Source organism: Myotis yumanensis, unplaced genomic scaffold (genome assembly GCF_028538775.1).
Source record: "Myotis yumanensis isolate MYYU_CA2020_CCGP unplaced genomic scaffold, mMyoYum1.0.hap1 SCAF_4, whole genome shotgun sequence".
NCBI lineage: Eukaryota > Metazoa > Chordata > Mammalia > Chiroptera > Vespertilionidae > Myotis > Myotis yumanensis.
Genome location: NW_027223755.1, coordinates 43,133,653 through 43,160,439, shown reverse-complemented (window position 1 = coordinate 43,160,439; position 26,787 = coordinate 43,133,653). Strand labels below are relative to the sequence as shown.

Here is a 26,787-nt window from a genome sequence, read left to right as displayed (position 1 = left end):
AGCAAATTTGTGAATAAAAAATTCATTTAATTCTTAAATATTTCACTGTATATTTCTAAAGAAAGTAGCTCTTTACAAAAACATAATAACACTGCCATTATTTACACCTGAAAAATTTAGCCATAATTCTTTTTTTTTTTTTTTAAATATATATTTCTTTATTGATTTCAGAGAGGAAAGGAGAAGGAGAGAGAGATAGAAACATCAATGATGAGAGAGAATCATTGATTGGCTGCCTCCTGCATGCCCCCCACTGGGGATCGAGCCTGCAACCCAGGCATGTGCCTTTGGCCGGAATCAAACTGGGACCCTTCAATCTGCAGGCTGACGCTCTATCCACTGAGCCAAGCCGGCCAGGGCCATAATTCTTCAATAATGCTAAATATTTAAGCACGTGTTCATATTTTCAATTCTTTAAAAAATGTTATAAAACTTTGAAATAATTTATGGGAGTCCAAATTATTTCAAAGTAATATTCCCACTTTCTTTCTTGTTCCTTGCAATTTGGTTTTTGAAAAATCATGTCGGTCTGTAGAATTTTCAGTATTTGGATTTTTCTGCACCTACCTCCCCATAGTATTTTTGTTGTTGTTGTTGTTGTTAATCCTCGCCCGAGAATATTTTTCCATTGATTTTTAGAGAGTGGAAGAGAGGGGGAAAGACAGAGAGAGAGAAACATTAATGTGACAGAGACACATTCATTGATTGCGCCCATACTGGACTGGGCATCAAGCCTGAAACCAAGGTACTAGACCTTGACCGGAATTAAACCTGAGACCCATCAGTCCTCAGGCCAACGCTCTATCCACTGAGCCAAACCAGCTAGGGCCCGATGGTATCTTTTAACGTGTTTTTCTTCCTGCTATGTTTCCTGTAACTTTTAGCTAGGTTTAGAGGCTTTATTTGATACAGGTTCAGTTTTTTGGCAAGGCTGCTTCGTATGTGATATAGTAGTCTGCCCTTATCTACATTTTGTTTTTCATGGTTTCAGTTACCTGTAGTCAACCGTGGTCTGAAAATAATAAATGGAAAATTTCAGAAATAAACAACATATAAGTTTTAAATTGCTCATTGTTCTGAGTAGCATGATGAAATCCTCGCCTGCCCAGGAAATGAATCGCCCCTTTGTCCAGCGTATCCACACTGTACATGCTCCCCTCCTGTTAGTCATGTAGTAGCCACCATTTTGGTTATCAGATCGACTTTTGTATCACAGTGTTTGGCTCAATTATCCCTTATTTTATTTACTGGTCCCAAAATACAAGAGTAGTGATGTTGGCAATTCAGATATGCCAAAGAGAAACCGTAAAGTACTTCCTTTAAGTAAAAAAAGTGAAAGCTCTCAATAAAAAAAAAAAAAGTCACATGCTGAGGTTACTCAAATCTTCTATCCATGAAACCGCGAAGAAAGAAAAAGAAATTTGTGCTACTTTTGCTGTTGCACCCCAAACTGTAAAAGTTGCAGCCACATAAGTGATAAGTGTTTAGTTAAAATGGAAAAGACATTAAATGTGTGGGTGGGAGACATGAACAGAAAACATTCCGATGATGGCAATGTGTTGCACCAGAAAGCACAGAGCCTATAGGAAGACTTCAGCAAGGGATCTCATCTCTGGAGCTTGGGTCTCTTGTCAGAAATTGCTGATAGAATTGAAAGCCTGAAAGAATGTCTTGAATAATGGGTAGGCTTCTTCCTTTCTGAAAGTTATGTAATCTGTCTGGATTTTGTCCTGTTTTAGTTTGGTCCTGACTTCCAGGAAGTTAAATTTGCCAGGCAAATCAAATGATCAATCATACTAAGTACACAGGCATTATGATCACTTTTTACCTTCGTTCATGGTTGATTCTCTTTTTCTACTTGGTTGTACATAAACATGTAGCAGATAGATAGATAGATAGATAGATACATAGATAGATAGATAGATAGATAGATAGATAGATAGATAGATAGATAGATTTAGGATAAGCCACAAAGATTTTTTAAAGATTTTTTCTTCCGTGTTTATGTATTTCTTTCATGTTAAAGGAAATTTATCATTCCAGAGAGTCATTGTAAATATATAAGAAATATTGGAATTAGGGTTAAAGAAATTTAATAAGATATTTATAATTATCTTCTCACAAGTTGAATACTGCAATAACAAACATTTAAGTATGTTCAAATTTTCAGTTTAATCGTTCTTGAAAATGATCAATGAATAGATTTAAATTGTGATTTGATTTGTATTACTAATTTACACATCATGAATTCTATTGAATAAAGTAAATTAGGATTGTTTTTATATATTGAAGACAGCAAAACATGATCTCTAAAGAATATGACCTGCTTTGTTTAAATTGCATGACCTCTTCAATTGTAATTTTATTCTCCCATGCTGTTTTATATTTTTCTTAGGAAATGCAATGCAAAAAAAAAGCTAAAAGTATTTTTAAAGGGCTATTTCATCAAAATGTTTTAAAATAAATTAGACTTTATGTTTTCAAGCAGTTTTAAATTTACAGAAAAAAATGAACAAAAAGTACAGAGAGTTCCTACTAGGTATAGTACTAGGTATTTCATTTTTAATGAGAATAGTTTTAAAAATTTTAAGTCAAGATTATTTTCTCTCTCCCCTTTATTCCCTTTAGAATCTTGTATGTTCAGGATTGACCAAATTAGATAGGTAAATTCAACTGTGAGTTTCATCAACATTATCAATATTTCATTCTGGGAGTTCCCTTTAAATCATTCACATCTTTTGTTACTTTCCCCACCCCAATAAACCTGGTATTGTTTATATGAGGCAGTAGAGAATAAAGCAGTGATTCTGCTGTTAATTTGAAAAGATGATTTCATTATTGGAAGTCAGCTGTGACCTCCAGTGACCTCCATTGTAATCCTATTCATAGATGCTACATGGTTAAATGGAACACAATTGTAAGTGAAACATAATCATAGCATTGTTAAACTGAACATGACTAAAATAAATATACTTACATGAGTGATAAAAATATAAACATTATATTTAATCGTTGTTATTAGGATAATATTTTAAGATCTCCTTTAAGATGCCTCTGTTTTGCCAAACCGGTTTGGCTCAGTGGATAGAGCGTCGGCCTGCGGACTGAAGGGTCCCAGGTTCGATTCCGGTCAAGGGCATGTACCTTGGTTGCGGGCACATCCCCAGTGGGAGGTGTGCAGGAGGCAGCTGGTCGATGTTTCTCTCTCATCGATGTTTCTAACTCTCTATCCCTCTCCCTTCCTCTCTGTAAAAAAATCAATAAAATATATATTAAAAAAAAAATGCCTCTGTTTTGAAAGTCTTTCTACACATTTCATCCATTTGTGTCAATTTTAGTGTCTGGTTCTTTTTCTTGATCAATTGTTGCTCAGAGGCAATTTTGAGAACATCTGCCATTATAGAAACTCCTCTTTACTCTTCTTCAGAAGTTACAAGTGTTTTCTTTTCCCAACTAACTTTTTTCACCATCATAATCTTTTTTAAGTGTATAGTTCACTGGTATTAAAGACATTCTGTTGTTGTATAACCATCTCCCCATCCATTCTCATAACTTTAATTCACTTTCAAATTTCTTTTTATTAGCATAACATTCTCAACCCCATTACCTTCCTATAAGAAAGGGTTTTTTCCCAGAATTTTATTGCTCCAAATCTAACTTCAGGCCTGTACTCAACATGTACAATTATATATTGAGTCTATTTTCCTGTACAGGATCTCAAAACTCTTTTCATTTAGTAAAACTGAAACTCTAAACCCATTAAACACTAACTCCCCATTCTCCCCTCCTCCCAGTCCCTGGTTACCCTCATTATACTTTCTGTCTTTATGATTTTGACTATTTTAAGTACCTCATTTAAGTGAAATCGTATAGTGTTTGTCTTTTCATGACTGGTTTATTTCACTTAACGTAATGTCCTAAGGTTCATCCATGTTGTAGCATGTGTCAGCATTTCCTTCCTTTTAAGGCTAACTAATATTCAATTGTTTGTATGTACAACATTTTGCTTATCCTCCGTGGACACTGGCTTGCTTCTATGTTTTAGCTATTGTGAATAACTTTGCTATGAACTTGGGTCTACTCCAAGTATTTTTGAAAGAATGTTTACCAGGAATCACAGACAAATGCGGAACAAGTCTTGCCTGAATTCTGAGGCTAATGAGCAAATGTGATCTCCTGGCCTCCACTCTCTCCCAGGGCCTAGCACTGTGCCTAGGGTAAGTGTGCGATATTTAATGTCCATTCAGAGATAGCAATATGATGAACATGTTCATAATCAGAGCTTGGGGATTTGTAAGGAATTACTTTGGAGTGATTGTGGACTCACTCAGGTATTCCCGTGGGAAATCTCTAATTAATCAATGGTATCTGCAGGGATTTTCCTCTTGAGCTGGTCAATTTCCCCAAAGAGTGGCCTACCAATCTCATAGGGTTGGGGAAAGGGCTAGGATCAGGGAATGGGTAAATCTTGGTCGCCATCTTTCTCGGAATCAAAGGAGGGAAGAAAGATGGGGTTTCACCATTAGATGTGTCGGCTTTCACTTAATAATTTTTCTGATTTCAGGTCTGAGCCTCCTGTATTCTGTAAAAAATAAATAAGAGTGTCCGTTTTTAAAAGGACCTTTTGAAAATAAAACATTCTAAATTTTAGCACATAAAAAACCAAACTCTTGCTATCCTCTCCAAACTTCTTTTCACAGTTTGCTCACCTTGATAAAGGACCATTTTCTCTGTCTGGTTACTCAGGATAAACTTGGGCATCATCCTTCGCTCTTTTTTGTTTTTCTTCACACATTTACCAATCAGTAAATCCTCTTGGCTGTACCCTGAAAATATATCCACTGCTCACCGTCTGCTGCAAACCACCATGACTTCTAGTCTGGTGCAGATTGTTCCATTAACATTAATTTTTGACTTGTTGCCAACAAAGGATCTATTTTATCTACTTGGACTAATAAGTTATTACTTGCCTTTGTATTTTTCTGGCATAGCTTTCTGCTCTGGACTGACCGCCCGTACTCTGACTTGTGGTACCTGTGAGCCTCCTTCCAGTCTGATCACAGTTTTGGGTCTCACTACCTTTGACCTGCCCTACACCAAGTCCGGGAAGGAGAGGGCACTGCTGGCTTTCCCCTCCCCCACTCCATTTCCTAACACACCTGATGCCTACCTTCACCGCTAATCCTTGTGATTTTAATAAGCACAAGTATATTTTATTATATACTTACATAGTAATTTTTAGAACCACATGAAAGATATATGAATTTAGGAAATATTACATACAAGCGTAGGGAACTGATGATGTCCTGATTAGGTCAACAATTGTACATAGCTTCAAACGTCATTCCAACTACTATTTGGACACTAGAACCATGGAAACAAAATTTAATTAATGTGTTAATTCTATCATGTACAACCAATCATATATTTCAACATCCCTTGAGCACCACAATGAAATTAATACAGGTACTTCCATTTGTTCTACAAAAAATGGAGAAACAAAACAAAGCAGTTGTTTTGCCTAATTACTGAATCTCTGCTTTGAAGGAAGCTGCTTTTTTTTAATCCTCACCCAAGGATATTTTTCCATTGATTTTTAAAGAGAGTGGAAGAGAGAGGGAAAGACAGAGAGAAATATCGATGGGAGAGAAACACATCAACTGGTTGCCTCTTGCACTCGCTCTCACCAGAGCCTGGGCTGGGGGAGGAGACTGCAACCACTGAACCACACTGGCTGGGGCGAAAGCAGCTTTCTTACAAAAACAAATGTTTTTATTGATTCTAGAGAGGGAGAAAGAGGGGGGGAGAGGAAGAGAGAGAAATATCTATCAGCTGCCTCCTGCATGCCCAGCACTGGGGATTACAAACAAAGGAATCAAAGCAGGGACCTTTCGGTGCATGGGACAGCCTCAACCAACTGAGCCACATAGGCCAGGGTGGAGGAAGCTGCGGTAATTATGAATGATGCCAGTTGGGTACTGAAAATATCAAGGGGAACACTATGTCAGGTATATGATTATCTGATTACTAAGCTGTTCACCTGAAGCCAATACAAAATAATATTGAAAGTAAACAGTAATTGAAAAATAAAAATTAAACCAGTATGGCAGTTCCTAAAAAAATAAAAAACAGAATTACCATAGGATTCATTAATTTTACCTCTGGGTTTATATCCAAAAGAACTGAATCAGGGTCAGAGGTATTTCCATGTTCTTAGAGGCATTATTCACAATAGCCAAAAGGTGGACACAACTCAAGTGCCTGTCGAGGAATGAGTGGGTAAACAAAAGGGGGTATATACATGCATTTGAATATTATTCAGCCTAAGAAAAGAAAGTCTAACAAATGCTACAGTATGGATGAATCTTAAAGATGTAACATAAGCTAGTCACAACAAGACAAGTACTGTACTGAGAGTACTCAAATGCACAGACCCTGAAAATAAAAGATGGTTAACTGGCTGGTGGGAGAGAAAGTGGAGAGGTGTTTAATGCATATAGAGTTTTGTTTGTTGTTTTTTAAAAATATATTTTTATTGATTTTAGAGAGGAAGGGAGAGGAAGAAATAGAAACATCAATGAAAGAGGAACATCGGTAGGCTGCCTCCTGCACACCCCCTTTTGGAGATCGAGCCTGCAACCAGGGTATGTGCCCTGACCGGGAATCGAACTGTGACCTCCTGGTTCATAGATCGACACTCAACCACCGAGCCACACTGGCCGGGCACATATAGAGTTTTGCACGATGAGAAAAGCTCTGGAGATTGTTTGCACAACATTGTGAATACACTTAACTCTTCTAAAACTGTATACTTAAAATGGTTAAGATGGTAAATTTATGTTGTATGCATTTTACTACAATTTTTTAAAAAGTCTGAGCTTTCAATGTATTATATAGGAATATGTGGAGGTCATCAACAAATTGATACTTCCGTTGCCAGTAATTCATTTTTGTATAGATTTCCTCTACCATTTGTTTAACTTAAGAGTATCCAGACAGTGAAGCTAATAAATACCTGTCAGGATGTGGGTGAATCAGAATGTTCTCTTCACTTCATAGCCCAAATAAATCCAGACATAAATTATATGTTAAAGCCAGCTACAAACCCTGAGTTCATATTTGGATTGATTAAAACAGCTTCCTTGTTCTTACTGATTGATTTTCTAAAAATAATTGCTATAAATTTGAAATTATAGACTAAATTCACATGGCCAGTATAAAATAGCTCATCATAAATTTTTTAAAAATATATTTTTATTGATTTTAGAGAAGAAGGGAGAGGGAGAGAAAGATAGAAACATCAATGATGAGAGAGAGTCATTGATTGGATGCCTCCTGCATGTCCCCTACTAGGGATCGAGCCCGCAACCCAGGCATGTGCTCTTGACCGGAATTGAACCTGGGACCTTTCAGTCCACAGGCCGACGCTCTATCCACTGAGCCAAACTGGTTAGGGCTCATCATAAAATTTTGTTTGGAGAAAAAGCAAACAGTTCCATGGCTAAAATTATGTAAGTGCTTTTTTAATTTAAACGTATCTTTATTGTTGAAAGTACTACAGATGTCCACTTTTCCCCCATTGACCCCTTCTAGCCCACACCCTCCCCGCAGGCCTTCATCATCCTATTGTCTGTGTTCATGGGTTATGACTATCTATATATATAAAAGCCTAAGCGACTGGCTGACCAGATGACTGGTTGGTAGCTATGACGTGCACTGACCACCAGGGCGCAGGTGTTCAATGCAGGAGCTGCTGAGTGACTGCAACTTTGCAGAGTGCCCTCTCACACTCCAGGACCTCTCAGGGGATGTTGGGCTGCCAGTTTTGGCCCAATCCCCACAGGCCAGGCCAAGGGACCCCCTAGTAAGCATATAAATTCTTTGGTTAATCTCTTCCCACCCACCCACCATCTTCCCTCTGAGATTCCACAGTCTGTTCCATGTTTTCTATGTCTCGTTCATCAGTTTATTTTATTCTTTAGATTCCACATATGAGTGAGATCATATGATACTTGTCTTTCTCTGACTGGCTCATTTTGCTTAGCATAACACTCTCCATGCTGTCTCAAAGGGTAAGAGATCCTTCTTTTTTACTACTGCATAGTATTCCATGGTGTAAATATACCACAGTGTTTTTTATCCACCCATCTACTGATGGGCAATTGGGCCATTTCCAGATCTTAGCTATTATAAATTGCGCTGCTATAAACATAGGGGTGCATATATTCTTTTTGATTGGTGTTTTGGGTTTCTTAGGATATATTATTAGAAGTGGGATCACTGGGTCAAATGGCACCTCCATATTTAATTTTTTGAGGAAATTCATACTGTTTTCCCTAGTGGCTGCACCAGTCTGCATTCCCACCAGCAGTGCACTAGGGTTCCCTTTTCTCCACATCCTCATGAGCACTTGTCATATGGGGAAGTGTTTCTTTTAGATGAACTGTTAAAATGTGTTTAGGAAAGCAAGAGAAAGGGAAGTCTAGTCTATATGTAGAAATTTTTCATTGAGAAAAAAATGCATGAAAATGAATACTAATAGAAAAAGAGTTGATAGAATGGGTAAGAATTTAATAAAGCTTACAGGCCACTAGGACAAATGTCTACAGGTACAGCTGAAAAACTGTGTGTGTGTGTGTGTGTGTGTACATGTATGTCTACAAATTTAAAATGTAGAATAACATTCAAATCTCTCATATATGGGGTTTAAGACTCCTCTATTTTTTAATCTATTCTGTTCAAATTCTATTTCCCACGGCAGGACACATATTTACTATAGAAAGACAATATAACCTCAGGAAAATAACTATTAATAAGCTAATCCAATATGTATGACCAGCTGAGGAAAAAATTTAACTACCAGGCTGATATTATTTGGAGCAAAAAATTATACTTGCTAATACATATTATTCTATCACATTAGAGATAAAACATGTCTTGAAGCTTCAATAAAGACATGTGTCAATGTCTATAATTTAATATCAGACAAAAATTTAACATGTTTAGTAATAAATCTTGCAGAATTGAATCAAGAAAGTACATGATATACTCATCTCTCACTCTACAATATTTTTTTTAAAGTTTGTGGACTAGGATGATGATTTCCCCAGTGGCATGGAATATTAAAAGTTTATGATTATTCCTTCCTTATTTGTGGTCATGAGTCATTGTTTTTAACAGCTAGGCAAGCAGGGTGGGCAATGAAATGAACCAGAATTCCTGGACCATGAAGCAAAACAGCTTTATGATGTGGCTTTAGCACAGTAAGACTTGCCTGTTTTATTTATCCTAAGAATAGAAATGAACTGTAGTCAGAACAGTGAAAGAGGAAGTACACAGCTTTTGATATGAATTGTTGCTAGTTTTGCTTACAAAGAGGGATCTTGAGATTGGTTTGGGAACCAAAACTTCTGATTTGAAATAAAACATCAAATACACAACCATCATCAAATACACAACCATGAGAAAAAGAGTCAGCACACTATAACTTTCTACCCATAAATAAAAAAGTATTATGTTCTTTGAGAAAAATTCTACAGTGGATCTGAATCAAGTCATATGCTACTAGCTTTTGCATATCCTTCAAGTCACAAGTTATGTGATAAGCCCAAAAGCCTGGGATTATATTAAATTGAAAAGTGCCTAGAAGAAAGGCATGCACAGCAGGATAAATTAACACTAAAAAGACTTTGAGAAGAAATAATATTTAAAGCTTAACTGCGTTAAACAGGACTATGTACAAAATTCTGCTTTAAAATCTTCACCCATATAGTTATTCGTACTGCTATAGAAAAATATTTATAAAATATGTTGTCCATGATAAAGGCAGGAAACAAAATGAATTATTCAAAAAGAAATAAAAGAAGAAAAACACTTGGACTTCCCACACTGTGTGGCTTGGAGACTGACCCTTAAAAGGAAAAAAAAGAAAAACACAAAATGAATTGTTCATTTCACAAATATACAAATAAAATAATATTTAGGCCCCAATTAATGACTGTCATTCATTTCCATTAATTTTTTAAATATATTTTTTATTGATTTCAGAGAGGAAGGAAGAGAGAGATATATAGAAACATCAATGATGAGAGAGAATTATTGATTGGCTGCCTCCTGCACAGGGAATCGAACCCACAACCCGGGCATGTACCCTTAATCAGAATTGAACCCAGGACCCTTCAGTCCAGAGGCCAATGCTGTATCCACTGAGCCAAATCAGCTAGAGCCACTTCCATTCATTTTAATGGGAATAAATGCTGATACAGTCTCTCCCGTCATATGATACCAAAACAATTTCACAAATAGGAAAACCTGCTTGGCCAGTGTGACTCAGTGGTTGAGCATCAACCTATGGACCAGGGGTTCGATTTCTGGTCAGGGCACATGCCCAGGTTACGGGTTTGATCCCCAATGGGGGTGTGCAGGAGGCAATCTACACTAATAAAAGAGAAACATGGTAATTGGCGTACGACCGCTACCCTTCCGATTGGCTAATCAGCGTATCCTTATGCAAATTAACTGTCAGCCAAGATGGCGGCTGGCAGCCAGGCAGCTGGAAGCGAACATGAGGCTTGCTTGCTCCAGGGACTGCAGACTGCAACGTTCCCCGCCTGCGCTGCCGGCCTCTGAGCTGGCAGTTTGAAACATTCTAACAAATATAGGCCGGGATCTCAGAGCTGAAGTTATACATTGTTTCGATTATAGAACGGCAAACAAACCAGCAGCGGAAGCCTCAGAGCTAGAGCCAGAGCTAAAGCTGGCCCAGAAGAAAATTAAAAAAAAAAGGAGTGGTTGGGAGCTTCAATCAACAACCGCCAGCCTGAAAGAAGCCCTCAGCCCCTCACCCAGACTGGCCAGGCACCCCAGTGGGGACCCCCACCCTGAAGGGTGTGTGACCAGCTGCAAACAGCCATCATCCCCTCATCCAGGCTGGCCAGGCACCCCAGTGGGGACCCCTACCCTGATCCAGGACACCCTTCAGGGCAAACCAGCCGGCCCCCAGGCCTCTATCCTATATAGTAAAAGGGTAATATGCCTCCCAGCACCAGGATCAGCGGAGCAGCGAGGCCTCCTGGCACCAGATCAGCGTGACGGGGGCAGCGCCCAAACCCCCTGATCGCCCTGTGGCTCTGTGTGTGACAGGGTGCGGCGTCCCAACCCCCCCTCCCCCACGGGCCCTGCTCTGTGTGACGGGGAAGAGCCATAACCTCCCCATTGGCCCTGCCCTGAGTGTGACAGTGGCGGCGCCCCAACCCCCTGATAGGCCCTGCTCTGTGGGTGATAGAGGGCGGTGCCCTAACTCCCCTATCGGCCCTACTCTGTGCATGACAGGGGGGAGCTCCTCAACCCCCTGATCGGCCCTGCTCTGTGCATGACAGGGTAAGGAGCCCAAACCCCCCTGATTGGCCCTGCTCTGTGCGTGACAGGGTAAGGAGCCCAAACCCCCCTGATTGGCCCGGCTCTGTGCGTGACAGGGTAACGAGCCCAAACCCCCCTGATGGTCCCTGCTCTGTGCATGACAGGGGGCAGTGCCCCAACCCCCTGATCCCCTGATCGGCCCTGCTCTGTGCGTGACAGGGGGTGTTGCCGCAACCTCCCCATCAACCCTGCCTTGAGTGTGACAGGGGGCGGTGCCCCAACCCCCCAATCAACCATACCCTGAGCGTGACTGAGGGTGGCATCGCAACCTCCCAATCCGCCCTGCTCTGTGCATGACAGGGGGCGGCGCCCCTAACTCCCCAATCAGCCCTGCTCTGAGCCCGACCAGGGGCTGCACCTAGGGATTGGGCCTGCCCTCTGCCACCCGGGAGCAGGCCTAAGCCAGCAGGTCGTTATCTCCCGAGGGGTCCCAGACTGTGAGAGGGCACAGGCCAGGCTGAGGGCCCCCCTCTCCCCCCTCCCCCCCCAGTGCACAAATTTTTGTGCACTGGGCCTCTAGTCAATCAATAATTCTCTCTCATCGTTGATGTTTCTATCTCTCTCTCCCTCTCCCTTCCTCTCTGAAATCGATATAAAAAAATATTTTTTAAAGCTGCAATTTATTTTAGTAACAATTTTGTTCTCAATAATATCAACCACATATCTGGTAAAGTGTAGAAATGAACTACACAATGTTTTATTACTCAAAGATGTTTGGAAAATAGAACAGTGTAGATGTTAGTTTTCATGGAGGGAAAGGCAAATGGGAAAACATGTGATTCTTTTAGTTCCTGCAATACTATTTTGCTGGGGTCCAATCCCAGCAGGTCCAGGGGTCCCCAAAGGTGTGGACGGAGTCGGCGAAGAAGGAATGACACGAAGACAGCCTTCAGTTGGTCAGCAGCCTAGTCAGGACCTATAGCCAGGATCTCCAGCCAAAGTTCTGGTCGGAGTTCTGGTCAGGAACTGATGAGGATCTGACGTTTATTGTCTTATTACATCCGTATTTATACCAGCCGATTCCAATCCCGTCAATTTCTATTACAAGGGTTAAGGTGTTTCTCATCTCTATTCCAGGGAGTAAAGACCACGTAGCTTAATTACCCGCCTGGCACTTAATCAAGGGGTTGTATCCCCTCCTTAACCTCAGGGAAAGATCCCCACCTGGGGAAACAACCTTTCTCGGAGAGGTGACATTGGTTAAAACACATGGCGCTAAAGGGAGCAAACATATTAAAAACAGTATGCTACATACGCCAGGTCCACTGAAACACATGCTGTGCAGATGCCTCTTTCCTACAGCGACTGCGTCAAGCAGCAAGGATGGACCGGCCTCCGGCACTATTTCACTGGAATGTTTTTCTTTTACTAAGGGCTGGAATAGGAGAATTTTGGCTCTTAGGGTATTTATCAAATAATTCATATTCCAAACATGACAACAAAATGTTGGTTTATGGAGTAGGAAACAATATTTCAAATTGTATTTTCAGTACTTCTAACTTATGCCTATGCTTCTTTCATAATAGAACCTGTGGTGGGGATTATACCCATCTTTATTGGGATTTTAATATTCATCTTTGTCCTGACTGCATAATGAGGGTTTTATATAAGAGACATTATTATTATTTATGTGGGGGATAAAAATGTTAATATTTTCCTCCCATCTTCTAAATTCTTCTATGCTGGGCAAATAATCAAATTAACCGATTAAAAAGAGAAAATCATTTTGAAAAGTGTGCATGGGAATTCACATAGGCATAAAAATTCCAAAGACAGTGAGGCAACATTGGGTATATATATAAGACATTTTTTGGACAGAGGAGAAGGGTAAAGAATGGAATATTAGGTTTCAGAAGTGAGAATGGGCAATTACAGGCAGGAAAATTCTTGCTAGACAACTCAGACACAGTGGGACACAGTGAGTATCTAGTTAATAGGCACCCACCTGCCGGAAGCCCTCTTGTTTACCATTCAGTGCACAGATTCGTGCACATTGAAAGGAAGCCGGGCCGCACTCCCTCTTCTCTGGTTCCGGAGTGCATCACCCGAGAACCACCGCTGCCAAGTCACCACTGCTCGGCAACTCCTGCATTGAGCATCTGCCCCCTGGTGGTCAGTGCGCATCACAGGTACCAGCTGGTCAGACAGTTGGATGGTCACTTAGCCTTTTATATATACAGATTCTTAATTCAAATTAGGCTAAGGAGGCATCCTAAGATCTTCTTTCTGAAGCATGTTTCTCCTCTGAATCTATCAGGCTGGAAAGGGGAGAATTGTTTTCACTGGGTAAAAAATTCTGGGTTGACATTATTTTCAATTCTTGAAAAATGTTCATTTCTTTCTGAGTCTTGTTTCTTAATAGCTTAAAAATAAATATCCCAAAAGCAGCTTCAGGATGGCAAAACTGTGGTTCCCTTCACTTACATAATAATAAGTGTGTGCCCTGGCTGGTGTGGCTCAGTTAGTTGGAGCATCGTCCTGTACACAAAAAGTTCACTGGTTTGATTCCTGGTCAGGATACATACCCAGGTTGCGGGTCCAATCCCCTGTTGGGACACAAGTGTAAGTGGGAGACGACCAATCGATGTTTCACTCTCACATAGATGTTTCCCTCTCCCTCCTCCCTCTCTCTCTCTCTAAATAGAAACATATCCTTGGGTGAGGATTAAAAATAATCTATATATATATAAGTCTAAGTGTTCCAAAATCAGTTCTGTCTCCTCCTAGGCAACATGGTTGCCAAGCTAAAAACCTTATTCCCAATTACTTTCAAATAGGTGTGACCTGTGACTGAGTTCCTAACATTGGAAATTTCACTTCTGGATATGGTGCTGTGTACAATCTAATTCACGTCAAAACTGTGACTACCTTGAGTTTGGATTGTGTGCAACAAGTGTTGCACTTTGCTGTGCTTCTCTAAAAAATTTTAAAAATTCTGCAGTTCCCTTGTGAGTTTATTGTGGTACCCAGGCAGACTCAGTGCACAGTTTAGGAATTGGAGAGATAGCCCTTTAACATTTGACAGATAAATGACACTGACAGAATTTGTTCAGGCAATGCCTACCAACAAGCTAAACTGCAAGAAGTGACTGCTTTGTTCAGCAATTTTGCTTATTTCATTCATTTAAGCACCTCCTATTTGAAACTCTTACTTGGAAACGTAATAGGACAAAGTCTGAGGCTAAAGGGATCACTCATTTTTTTGAAGGGGGGAAAAAAATGAACATTAGTTATGTAACCAAATGGGCTCTCCCCAAAAATACATAGTGACACATTCTCTCAGTTTTCTTCTATCTGAGACTATATTGATCTCACCTTCATTCCTAAAAGATATTTTCACTGGGTAAACAATTCTGGGTTGACATTATTTTCAGTTCTTGAAAAATGTTCATTTCCTTCCGGCCTCCATGATTTCTGATGAGAAATTTGTGATATTTGCGTCATTGTTCATTTACATCTAATGAGTCTTTTCTGCTTTCAAGAATTTTACTTTGTAGGTTTCAGAAATTTGATCATGAGTGCCTGGAACTTCTTTGAATTTATACTTTTTAAAGTTCACTCAGTTTCTTGAATCTGTAGGGTTATGCCTTTTATGAAATTTGGAGAGCCAGTTTTTCTGACTGCTTTAAAATCCTTGTCATAGAATTCCAACATCTGTGTCATGCCATTGTTGGCATCTGCTGTCTTTTCTCATTCGAGTTGAGATGTTATTAGTATGATTGTAATTTTTGTCTATGTATCCTAGACATCTGGGCATTATGTTATGAGACCCTGCATCTTATTTCAATCTTCTGTTTTATCAGGCTTCTGCTGGTGCTGTGCCAGCAGGGGAGGGGTACAGAAATCTGGGCTACCCATGTGGTCTCCACTGACATTCCACCCTACTGGGGGAAGGGGGTTGGGGAGGAGTACCTTGTTACCATCAATTTTTGGTAGAACTTCAGAGCCCCCCCCGTCCCCCCCCCCTCCCCCCGTCTCCTCTGCACTACCCCAGAAGAAAGGGGGAGGAGTGCTTCCTTACCTCCAGGCGATGGTGAAAGTCTAGGCTTGCCACTAAGTATTTGACAATGGGGGTGAGGATGGAGGCATGGCATTTTCCTTGCAATTTAGGTAGAGCAGGACAGCTTTTGTTCAAAGATTTGTCTGGCCATGCTGTTCCTTTCCTCATCTATTGGCAAGAGAAAGCAGGCTTTAGGGGGGGTGGGATATTTTGTCTAAATGAATTGGCATTTCTGGGTTGTGGGCTCCTCAAGCACTCAGCTCGGGATATAAAAGAGAAAACCCAGGGAACTCAACACCATGCTGTTCCTTAAATCCAGGGTCACTGGAAAGTCTCTCGCCTTCTCTCCATCTTTCAGAGTCTTGTGTCCATTTTATACGTATGTGCAGGGTTTTCCGCTTGCTTGATGGGAGGGATAGAGAGAAATGCATCTGCTCCATAGTTTCCGGAACTAGAAGTCCAGCTCCTGTAACAGAAGACACTGCTTTCTGCCTCGGCTAATTCTATTGCACCACCTGAAGGCATGGAGGGAACGTCTCTGCAGAACAGAATCTAGATATACATCTATTCCAAACAAGCCCACTGTCCTTCCCCAGGCCCTCTTCTGCCTGGCATGTCTACCTTCACTAGTTGAGAGGAATTTTGGGGAAAAGTAGATTCAGGGGTTGGAGAAATTTATAAGAGAAAAACTGTAGGGGTGTTTTGTCAGCATTATTTTTAACTCCAGTACTTCCCACACTTCAATGGATAATAGGAAAAAGGGAAATGCATTTACAAAGTGGGCTTTAAAAATTCATTATTAAAGTGTTACATTTAGCCCTGACTGGTTTGGCTCAGTGGATAGAGCATTGGCCTGTGGACTGAAGGGTCCCGGGTTTGATTCTGGTCAAGGGCATGTGCCTTGGTTGCGGGCACATCCCCAGTAGGGGGTGTGCAGGAGGCAGCTGATCGATGCTTCTCTCTCATGGATGTTTCTAACTCTCTATCCGTCTTCCTTCCTCTCTGTAAAAAAAAAACACAAAAACAATAAAATATATTTTTAAAAAATTAAAAAAATAAAGTGTTACATTTAAAGATTAAAAAAAAAAGTGTTACAAAGTTTTTCCCCCAGAACCCCACCCTCACCCCAGGTAATGATTAATAAAGAAGAAAAAAACTTTTCTTTGTTTGTTCTGGTTTTTATTCAGATTTTTATTTTGGTTAAGGTGTCATAGGATCTCTATCTAATAACAACAAAGACAAGCTGGTTGTAAAGATGACAAGTTAGGAACTTGATGTTGACACTAATGGTCATGAAAGACCAAACTTATGTAACTACTGAGGTAATAAATAATGTGTTAACCTTCTTGTTCCATAGCTTTTTCGTGGTTGAACCAGCAGATCTACCCTAGGTTTGGTGATTGATGATGCCTGGAGTTGGATGCCTTAGAGTTTTTTGTTAAGAATTGCCTTTTCTTCTGCTTTTGGTAGTTTCTATCTTACTCTGCTGACTGGCCTCTTTTTTCTCCGAAGAGCTTTTGCAAGACAACGATTGAATCTGTTGTTACAAGTTTTCTTATTACGACAAGGATCCAGGTTTTTATAAAATCTGTCTCTGATCTGAAATGTAACTTCCGTGCCTTGCATATTCTGCTTATACCTTCCTGCCTTCCTCTCCTGTTCACAGTTTACCTGCATCAGCTCCTTTTGCAGAGCTGCGTCCTTCTGACGATGGAGTTCCCTGAGAAGTTCTACTCTGTGCTGCAGGATTTGGCATTCGTTCTCCAGCAAAGCTGTAATCACGTGCACTGAATGCGTGTTATGGTTCAGTTTTCTCATCTGGGCCTCCAGCTCATAATTAGCGAACACGTTAAGCGGTTGGGTTTCTAAATGGATTCCATAACTTCCACGAGTTGCTCTTAAGTTGTGCTGAGATTTCTGGTACAATTTCATTAGTTCGCTCAGCTCAGCATGTTGCACACTCCAGAGTTCCGCTCCCTGTAGTAACTGCTCCATGTTGTTCTTAAGTTTGGCATTTTCTTCTGGAACATGATGGGATCCAGACTCTGCTTTTTCCTTATTTAGTTGCGTTTCATGAACAGCTCTTTCTTCGTCTGAAGGATTTACCGCCTCCCTTGCCAAACCTTGTACCCTGTCGTCCGAGCTCTGGCTTTCCAATATCATCATCTGTTTCTTCGCACTCTGTTCTTTGAAAAGCAGCCTTTTCAATAGCACTTTATTTATTTTATCGAGTCCTCTGACTTTTTCTTTAAGTTCTGACAGTTCCTCAGCGATATCAGTTTCCTCAGAAGATACTTTTGCTTCTGCCATCTTCTTTTCATAACATTTCATGTTTTTAAGAGTCTCTTTAATTTCTTTTAATAATTTTTCACACTTCTTTGTAGCCTGTTGTTTAGTCTCTCGATGGCAACTATTACTTAAGGAAAAGTGAGAAGTGCAGGAGACAGGGGGAAGCGATTCTATTTCAAGTAAGGCAATGACCGTCTTCGGGCCCAAAGCGTCTCGATTGGGTTTGGGAGAAGGTTTCGGAGTTCTGCAGAGGCGGGGCCCTTCCATCGCAGCTGAGTTAGTAGGGCTGGTGAGCGGGACGCGAGGAAAGAAGAAACCCTTAGAGATTCCAGGAAGGTGATGGTCCTCTATACAAACGGTAAGCGAATATGGAACTAAGCAGAAGTCAGAGACCAGAGTTAAAGTCTGAAACCCGGTAGATGATGTTTAGGTGGAAGGTGACATCTCAGACAACCTAAGGGGGAGGGTGGGTGGGAAAGGAGACTGGAAAGGACCTAGGGCCCCATCTCTCCTCCTCCCGGCTTCTGGCATTTATTCCCTGACCCTAGCAACCAGGTCTTTATTCTGTCACTGCACCACCCTGGCCTATCCCCAGCTTCTGTTTCCTTTGTGTCACAATTGAAGTTCTTAACCCCCTACCCAGTGACTCATGTATCAGAATCACCCTCGAGCTAATCCTGCTCCTCACTGCAGAGAGATCTCTAGGATTTTATTCATCTCATTCTGACTGCATTTAGTGACTCTCCTGCCTCATTCCCACCACCCACAACCACCACCTTAACCGCAGTATGTTTCCCTACCACCTACGTACATGGCTGAGAGAAATCCTGCTGGTGAGATCCCCCCCTGCCTTCGGAGCACCTGGAGCCCTCACAGCTTCCGCTCAAGGAGAGATGCTGCCACAGAGAACATTATCCTTACAGAACAGACCCCACCGTGCTGCACTGTGTGTGTGATGACTTTAGGGAAAGGTCAGGAATCAGTCCATTCAAAAATATTCTACTGCAGTAAGAAGAGAGCATTTGAATGGTTCTGGACAGCACACTTACAAATGGGGACTTTTCTTAGCTTCAAATTCAGGCATCCTCTGAGACAGGCTTAGTACGCTTGCCCCTGAGTCGTATACATCAGGTGATAAAAAGTTTTTCATCGTTACTTTTCAGAAGAACTTGTTAAAATGGCACAATTTAAGCATTTCAAATATCTAAGATCCATAGTGGGTTATAGAAAAGTAACTGAAGTGACCTTGAGAACATTAAGTTCAATCAAAGAACATTTATTCCTTAAGTGAGACTTTTTCTTGGCCTTCAAAATCTTACTCGGAAGGACTTTAATAACTAGAAGTTTGCTTTCCATTTGGGGAAAACTCATACTCTAGGGGTTTTTTCCCCCCTTTTATTTCTTTAGAGGAAAAACAAATTTTTTTTTTCCTTTCACAGTTACCAACTCACTTTGGCTTAAGTTTCCCTGAGCTCATGCTCATCTCCAGGCAGCTGGGCTCAGAGCCATGGCCCTGTGACTGACTCTCCACAGATACAGCGTGTCGGTCCGTTTTCTACGTAAAGGGGCACCTTCTCTGATTCACGTGATGCTACCATAGAGGCTACACTCGCTCTTACACTTCGTTTCCTCTCATAAGGTTTGAGTTTGGTGGGCATTTCCCCTTTGAATCAAGCCATCACTTCAGGTAATTTTTTAATCTCCAGGACAATGAAACTTTTTTTTCTGATTTGATTATTAATTTCTAGCTGTATTGCATTGTAATCACAAAATATAATATTTCTACCCTGTGAAATTCATATTTTCTCTTTGGCCTAACAGATTATCAATGCTCACATGTGTTTTATGGATATTTGAAAAGAAAATACATTCTCTGTTGTTTTCTTTTTGCGTGCAGCTTTTTGCTACTCTTAGACATAAATCTGACATTATCATTGTCTTTGATTTTTAAGGAAACTGGTTCAAGATAGCTTAATCAAGATGCCAAAGAATTCCTTTCCTTTCATCAAATAGGGATTTTAATATTTTCTACCTCCTTACACATATAATGAATTTCAAACATTTCTGTTAATTTTATTGAAATTTGAGTTTAGTGTAGATGCTAATAGATATTCAGAGTGGTCCTCTTTTCCTTATAAAACCCATATTTCCAGGAGATACCTATGGAAGTGAAACACATTTGATTGTCTTACCGTTGCTATCTAATAAGTTTCCCATAGCTTAATGACTTTCAAAAAAGAAATGCAAAAAGAAGAGCAAAAGGCTGTTTCTAATATTATCACAGAGAAAAGTTGTATAGAATTTTTTTCTTCAAATCTAGTTTGCCTTAACAAAAAATACATCATATTAAAAAGTACATAATGTCAATATGCCTTATTTCTAGTCCTGTTAACCTTGGTCATTTTATTAAGTGATGTCTGTTAGATTTATCCACTAAAAAGTTACTGTCTTTCCCTTTGTAATTAACAAAATGGGGGAAATATTCTGAGTCTATAAAATTACCCTGTTTCTCCTCAAAATTTTGCCTATACAGTATAATTTTAGTGTACAGAGCTGGATCTTGCCTGTAACAATTATTACAGTGGCCCTGACCGGTTTGGCTCAGCGGATAGAGCGTCGGCCTGCGGACTGAAGGGTCCCAGGTTCGATTCAAGTCAAGGGCATGTACCTTGGTTGCGGGCACATCCCCAGTAGGGGTGGGCAGGAGGCAGCTGATCGATGTTTCTCTCTCATCGATGTTTCTAACTCTCTATCCCTCTCTCTTCCTTTCTGTAAAAAAATCAATAAAATACATTAAAAAAAAACAATTATTACAGTGGTGATCTAATGGTGGTATTTTATTTCTCTTATTCCTTTTATATTGATTGATTGGAATTGTTTTATAAAGAAGAGCTGTCTCTTTTCCTGTATTGATTCATTGATTCATTTATTCAACTATGTGTTTATATAAGTATGGACTCATAGATACTTACTTTATTTGGGGAGTTATAATTAAATATTATCATTTGTTTTCTTGTTCAAATATGTATGAATAATTATTTTAATATAGTGAAATTTTTGGTATAATTAGAATATTATGTTGTATAATTGTTTTGATTGTCAAATAGGGTGTGTTTTTTTGTTTTTGTTTTTACCAGAGCATAATAGCAATTAATGACTATTCGAGGATTAGAGTTTTATATATACAAGGGATTCTATGCAGGGTGTGATTTTAAACATAATGACCTGTGTGGTATTGCACTTGTGTGTAGCCAGTTTAGGAATAAATTTTTTGAAAATGTGAAAATTTATTCAAATAAGCAAAATACAACTGTAGCTGGACAGTCTACTACCCTTTTCCTCAGCGTGCCCTCTTCTCTTTCACCACCAAGTGGTGCTGTGGGCTTTAAAATTACTATACAAACTTTTTTTTTTTTTTAAACTGAATTCTAGAATGGGCGGAGCCATGAAGATAGTCTTATCCACACAATAGGGCACTATTGCAACTAATCCCTTACTAGCATGCTGTTCTTCAGAATGTCCACAAGAGGGCACTGTTGCAACCAATCCACTTATATACACGGGCAATAGGGTAGTGAAGACTTAGGGAGTAAGTAGGGGCTGGGAGGAGGGGGGAATGAAGGAGGATGGGAGATATCTGTAATACTAACAATAAAAATATATTTTAAAATGAAAAACAAAAGGCACTGTTGCAACTAATTCCTTACTATGGTGCTGTTCTAAAAATGTCCACAAGAGGGCCCTATTGTAACTCACCTACTAGAGTGCTGTTCTCAGAATGTCCACAAGAGGGCATCATTGTAACTAATTCCTTATTAAGGTGCTGTTCTCAGAATGTCGTCTTATTTTCTTCAGAATTTGAGAGTGGAAATTCTAAGTGACTTGCCCAAAGTTACAGCTAGTTATGAGGAGAGCTGGAATTAGAGTCCAAGCCTCCTGCCTTAACTTGTTAAACTTGCAGGGGAGGCGGGCTCTGCAGATCAGGAGGCTGTGAAGGAATTTTTCAGTATCTGCTAAGTGTTATACAGGAAAAGGGTTATGTGGAAGAGCAGGTTTTCAAAGCTGCTGAGACCGGCTTGTTTCACAAGGACTCTGGCAAACAAACCTACATATAATACAAATAGCATTTTGACCGACAAAAATGCGACCAGAGGTTCACAAGAATTGAACTTTAACTTTGTTTCTCTCTCTCTTTCCCTCTCTCTTCCACTCTCTCTCTCTAAAAAAAAAAATAAAATAAATAAATAAATAAAATCAGTGGAAGAATATCCTCGGGTGAGGATTAACAATATATAGAATTTTTAAAAAAGAATTTAACTGTATTTCCCTTAGAAGCAGTAGTTCTGTCCTCTCTAATTCAATGTTGGTAGAACTTTATTTTTTTAAAGTTATACCTTTAGCAACTTCATTTTTCTAAAATATGTTATTTCTTTCAGAAAGAGAGGAAGGGAGAGGGAGAGAGAGAAACATTGATGGGAGAGAGAGACATTCATCAGTTGCCTCCTGCACATGCCTACTGGGGATCGAGCCTGCAACCCGGGCATGTGCCCTGACCAGGAATTGAACTGGTGACCTGTTGGTTCATGGGTCAATGCTCAATCACTGAGCCATACTGGTTGGGCTTGGTAGCAACTTATAAGTACTGCAAATAACCAGAATTGGCTGTATGTAGGAAAAATTTAACAAAGTGCACTCTGCAAACTACAAAATATTATTGACAGAAATTAAAGATTTAAGTAAATAGAAAAGCATCTCATGTTGATGGATTTGAAGGCTTGATATTGTTAAGATAACAAAACCCCAAATTGATCTAAAGATGCTACACAATCTCTATCAAAATCCCAGCTACCTCTTTTGCAGGAATTGACAAGATGATCCTAAAATTCATATGGAAATTCAAGGGATCCACAATATCCAGAATAATCTTTTTTTTAGGCCCAATAACGCCTTCTTTGGGGCATGATCAGAACTGCAACCTAGTAAGGTATTAGATTCTATAGCCCCTGTTGTGTGCATTTTCAGAACAGCACCATAGTTCAGGATTAGGCCCAATAACGCTTTCTTTTGGGCATTCTCAGAACCGCACCCTAGTAAGGGATTAGGCTCAATAGTGCTCTCTTTTCATCTTTCAGAGAACAGCACCCCAGTATTGGATTAGGTTCAATAGTGCCCTCTTGTTGGGATTTAGAGAACAGCACCCTAGTAAGGGATTAGGCTCAACAGGGCCTTCTTGTGTCATTCAGAGAACAGCACCCTGGTATGAGTTTAGCTTCAATAGTGCTTGCTTCTGGTCTTTCAGAGAACAACCCCCCAGTATTGGATTAGGCTCAATACCACCCTCATAGCATCTTTACCATCATTATTCTGGACTCTATATCAGGTAAATTCCTTATCTCCATCTCATTTATCTGTTCTGGAGAACTCTCTTGTTCTTTTACTTGGGAGGGTGTGGGGGGGGGGGCGGTGTGCGCAGGGCGTGTTTTCTTGTCTGCTCATTTTGGCTGCCTGTTTGGGTTTGTGACTATGTATTAGGTAGAGCTGCTATGCCTCTCAATCTCTAGTACAGGACATTGTCAAATGCTGTTTCTGACTGAAGAGGTCAGGCAAATACTCAAAGCCTCCAGAGACCAGCCTCTACCTGCAGACTGATTGGATTAACTCTTAAGTAGCCCTTGGGTAATGGTCCTCAGGTGGGTGAGAGGTTTTCCAATAGGGTGGGGCAGTTGTTTCTGCCTGGAAGCTAATTATCATTCTCATTCTCTTAATGGGCCTCAGAAACTCCACACCAGCGGTTCTCAACCTGTGGGTCACGACCCCTTTGGCGGTCGAATGACCCTTGCACAGGGGTCACCTAAGACCATCCTGCATATCAGATATTTACATTACGATTCATAACAGTAGCAACATTACAGTTATGAAGTAGCAACAAAAATAATTTTATGGTTGGGTCACAACATGAGGAACTGTATTTAAAGGGCCAGAAGGTTGAGAACCACTGTTCCCCACCAAGGAGCAAGGTGTTTTCCAATAGAGTGGGACAACTGTCTCCCCCTCAGGCAGGAACAGCCTGCGTAGCAAAGGTCCACCTGAGAAAGGTGACCTCCTCAATGGGAGGGAACGACCGCACAGGAAACCGTGGTGTTTGCTTTCTGAGCTCTCACCTCAGAGGTCTCAACCCTGCTTCTGCTCACATAGCTCTGGTCCACTCTGCCCTAGGAGCACAAGGTGAGTGACTGCGCACAAAGTTTGGTGTGTTGGCCCTTTAAGAGGGTGCCTGCATTTCCAGCCATCTCTCCCTGGCAGACAGCAACCCTGCTGCTTTTCACAGCCAGATGTTATGTGGACAACTTTCTCAGTTCTGGTGCTCTCTGCCGGGGACCCAGCTTAGGGACTGATTAGACACCAGAACTCTCAGTGGCAGACCCCACAGCTGAGACATCTCTCCCCAACGTCAGCTGCTCTCTGTGGGAGTCTGGGCAGCCCTTTTGGCCTCTGCCCTTCCTACACATCTCTGTGCAGTCTCCAGTTTCCATTCTTGGTTTATCGTGGTTCTCCGGCTAGTCTTCAGTGGATTATTCAGGATGATTTTTTTGTAATTCAGTTGCAATTCTAGTTTGGTCCTGGGACCATGTCTGTGTAGCATCCACTTACTCTGCGGCCATTTTTAGTCTTCCTTCTTTGGGACAGTCTGTGAATAGCACTCTGGTAAGTGATTATGCTCAATAGCGCCATCTTGTGGGCATTTGGAGAACAGCACCCTACTGAGAAATTAGACTCCATAGTGCCCTCTTGTGGGTATTGTAAGAACAGCCAGCCAGGACAATCTTGAAAAAGAAGAAAGTAGGAAGACTCACATGACCTTATTTTAAGTCTTATCTAAAGATACAGTAATCAAGACAGTGTGGTATTGGTGAAAGGGTAGACACATAGACCAATGGAACAAAATAGAGAGCTCAGAAATAGACCCACACAAATATAGTCAACTCATTTTTATCAAAGCTACAAAGGCAAGACAACAAATGATGCTGGATACATTGGACATCCACATGCAAAAAACAATAAATCTTAACACAACCTCACACCTTACAAAAAATTTAACTACAAAGGGGTCATTATACTTAAATGTAAAGTACCAAAGTAAAATTTCTAGAAGAAAACATAGGAGAAAATCTGTGTGACCTTGGACTTGCTGATTTGTGTTTTGAGACAATACTATAAGCATAAACATTAAAGAAAAAATTGATAAATTGAAATGTCTCAAAATTAAAACCTTTCCCTTGGTAAAGGACACTGTGAGGTGAATGAAATGACCAGCCACATATCACCTCTTCACACAGTGATCACCTTGTGTGTGTTTGATGAGAGCACCTGAAATCTAGTCTCTTCCATGTTTTCAGTGTTCTATGTAGCAGTGTTAAGTATAATCATCACGCTTGTACATCAGTCTCTGAACTTACTCACCCTGGTTTTCACTTAGAATCACTGCTGGCCCGAGTAGACCAAGCAGTTTCTAACTCCTGGATACATACAGTGTGTGAGGATCCTAGGATGCTCTGAAGACAGATTATCACAATGACATACTATCAGCCAAACATTGTCACGCTTTTATGGTAATTAATAAGACTAATGAGTATGTAATTACATTAAAAGAATTACAGAGTGATATAAATAATCTTCCTTCACTATGATGTTTCTTGGTCATCAATTCTGCCTTGTTTCTTAATTTTTTTAAAATATATTTTTATTGATTTGAGAGAGGAAGGGAAAGGGAAAGAGAGATGGAAACATCAATGATGAGAAACAATTATTGATTGGCTGCCTCCTGCACACCCCCTACTGGGCATAGAGCCCACAACCCGGGCATGTGTCCTTGCGGGAATTGAACCTGGGACCCTTTAGTCTGCAGGTCGACTCTCTAGCCACTGAGCCAAACTGGCTAGGGCTTTTTTCTTAATTTCTAAAGACAAGCTTCTATCTCTAAAGCAAAAAGGGCAAAGGAGGAAATCTTTACAAGAATAAAGTTAGGAAGAACACAAGTCGTTTGTGTCAGGTGTTAGATTTCAGTTCTCTTGCTGGTCAGAATTAGCATCATCTCCCTTTTTCCTCCCTTCTTTCCTGTGGGCTCAGGATGCCAGACCTCTTCACCCCCTGAAAGACCAAGCATTTCAGTGGCTGCATCACACTTCTTACACATGTTGAAATCTCTAAAAATGAAAAAGAGCCTGGTTCCTCACCATCCTCCAGCCGACACCCCACCGCTCTTCTCTTTCCGAGCAAATGGTTGTACTTGGTTTCCATTTCCTCACTCCACTCACTCTTCAAACCACTCGAATCTGCCTTCTTGCCTCAGCGCTTCAAGAAGTTCCTCCAAGACCTCCTCGCCGAGAAATCCCAGCTTTACCGACCAGTCCCCTCAGCTGCGTTTCACACTCTTGGCCATGGCAGACATCCAGACCCAGAACAAACTCTGAAGAGGGGCAGCCTGAGTTCAGATCTCAGCAGGACCCCTGAGCCCCGCTGCCTTGCCACTTAGTTGCCTAATCTCAGAGCCTCAGTTTCCCCAGCTGTTCCCTGGGGGTTGTGACTGTACTGACCCACAAGGCAGGCTACTGTAAGCACCGAGCACAGCATCCTACACTCAGGAAGCGTTCAATGAAGTGTGACTTATTTTTCCTTCCATAGCACCAGCCTCCCTAATCGTGTGCCTCACTCTTATTACTCAGTCTTTCTATGTGCATGGTTTTCAGATTCCCAGGAATACGCCTCAGTTTTCAAAGGCTCCTTTGAGTATCTCATTCCCCAGTTATTTCATTTAAGTTTCTCACCTCAGGCAGCTGCAATATTGAACAATTGCTGCTAATAGTTATTAAATTTTTTAATGTTTTAATATATTTTTATTGATCTCAGAGAGGAAGGGAGAGATAAAAACATCAATGATGAGAGAATTACTGATTGGCTGCCTCCTGCATGCCCCCTACTGGGGACTGAGCTCACAACCCAGGCATGTGCCCTTGGTCGGATTTGAACCCGGGACCCTTCAATCCACAGGCTGACGCTCTATCCACTGACCCAAACTGGCT

General features: G+C 40.7%; 1 protein-coding gene across 1 annotated transcript; it reads right to left on the bottom strand.

The window, feature by feature from the left end:
• Positions 1-16,891: 16,891 nt before the first annotated feature.
• SPZ1 (spermatogenic leucine zipper 1) lies at positions 16,892-17,974 on the bottom strand. The gene has a single exon (XM_070411468.1). The coding sequence runs from the start codon at positions 17,972-17,974 to the stop codon at positions 16,892-16,894; it is 1,083 nt and encodes a 360-aa protein (XP_070267569.1).
• Positions 17,975-26,787: the final 8,813 nt, after the last annotated feature.

Bases quoted from the DNA above. Each gene is read 5' to 3' on its own strand.
- SPZ1 (XM_070411468.1), bottom strand. From the start codon at position 17,974: ATGGAAGGGCCCCGCCTCTGCAGAACTCCGAAACCTTCTCCCAAACCC.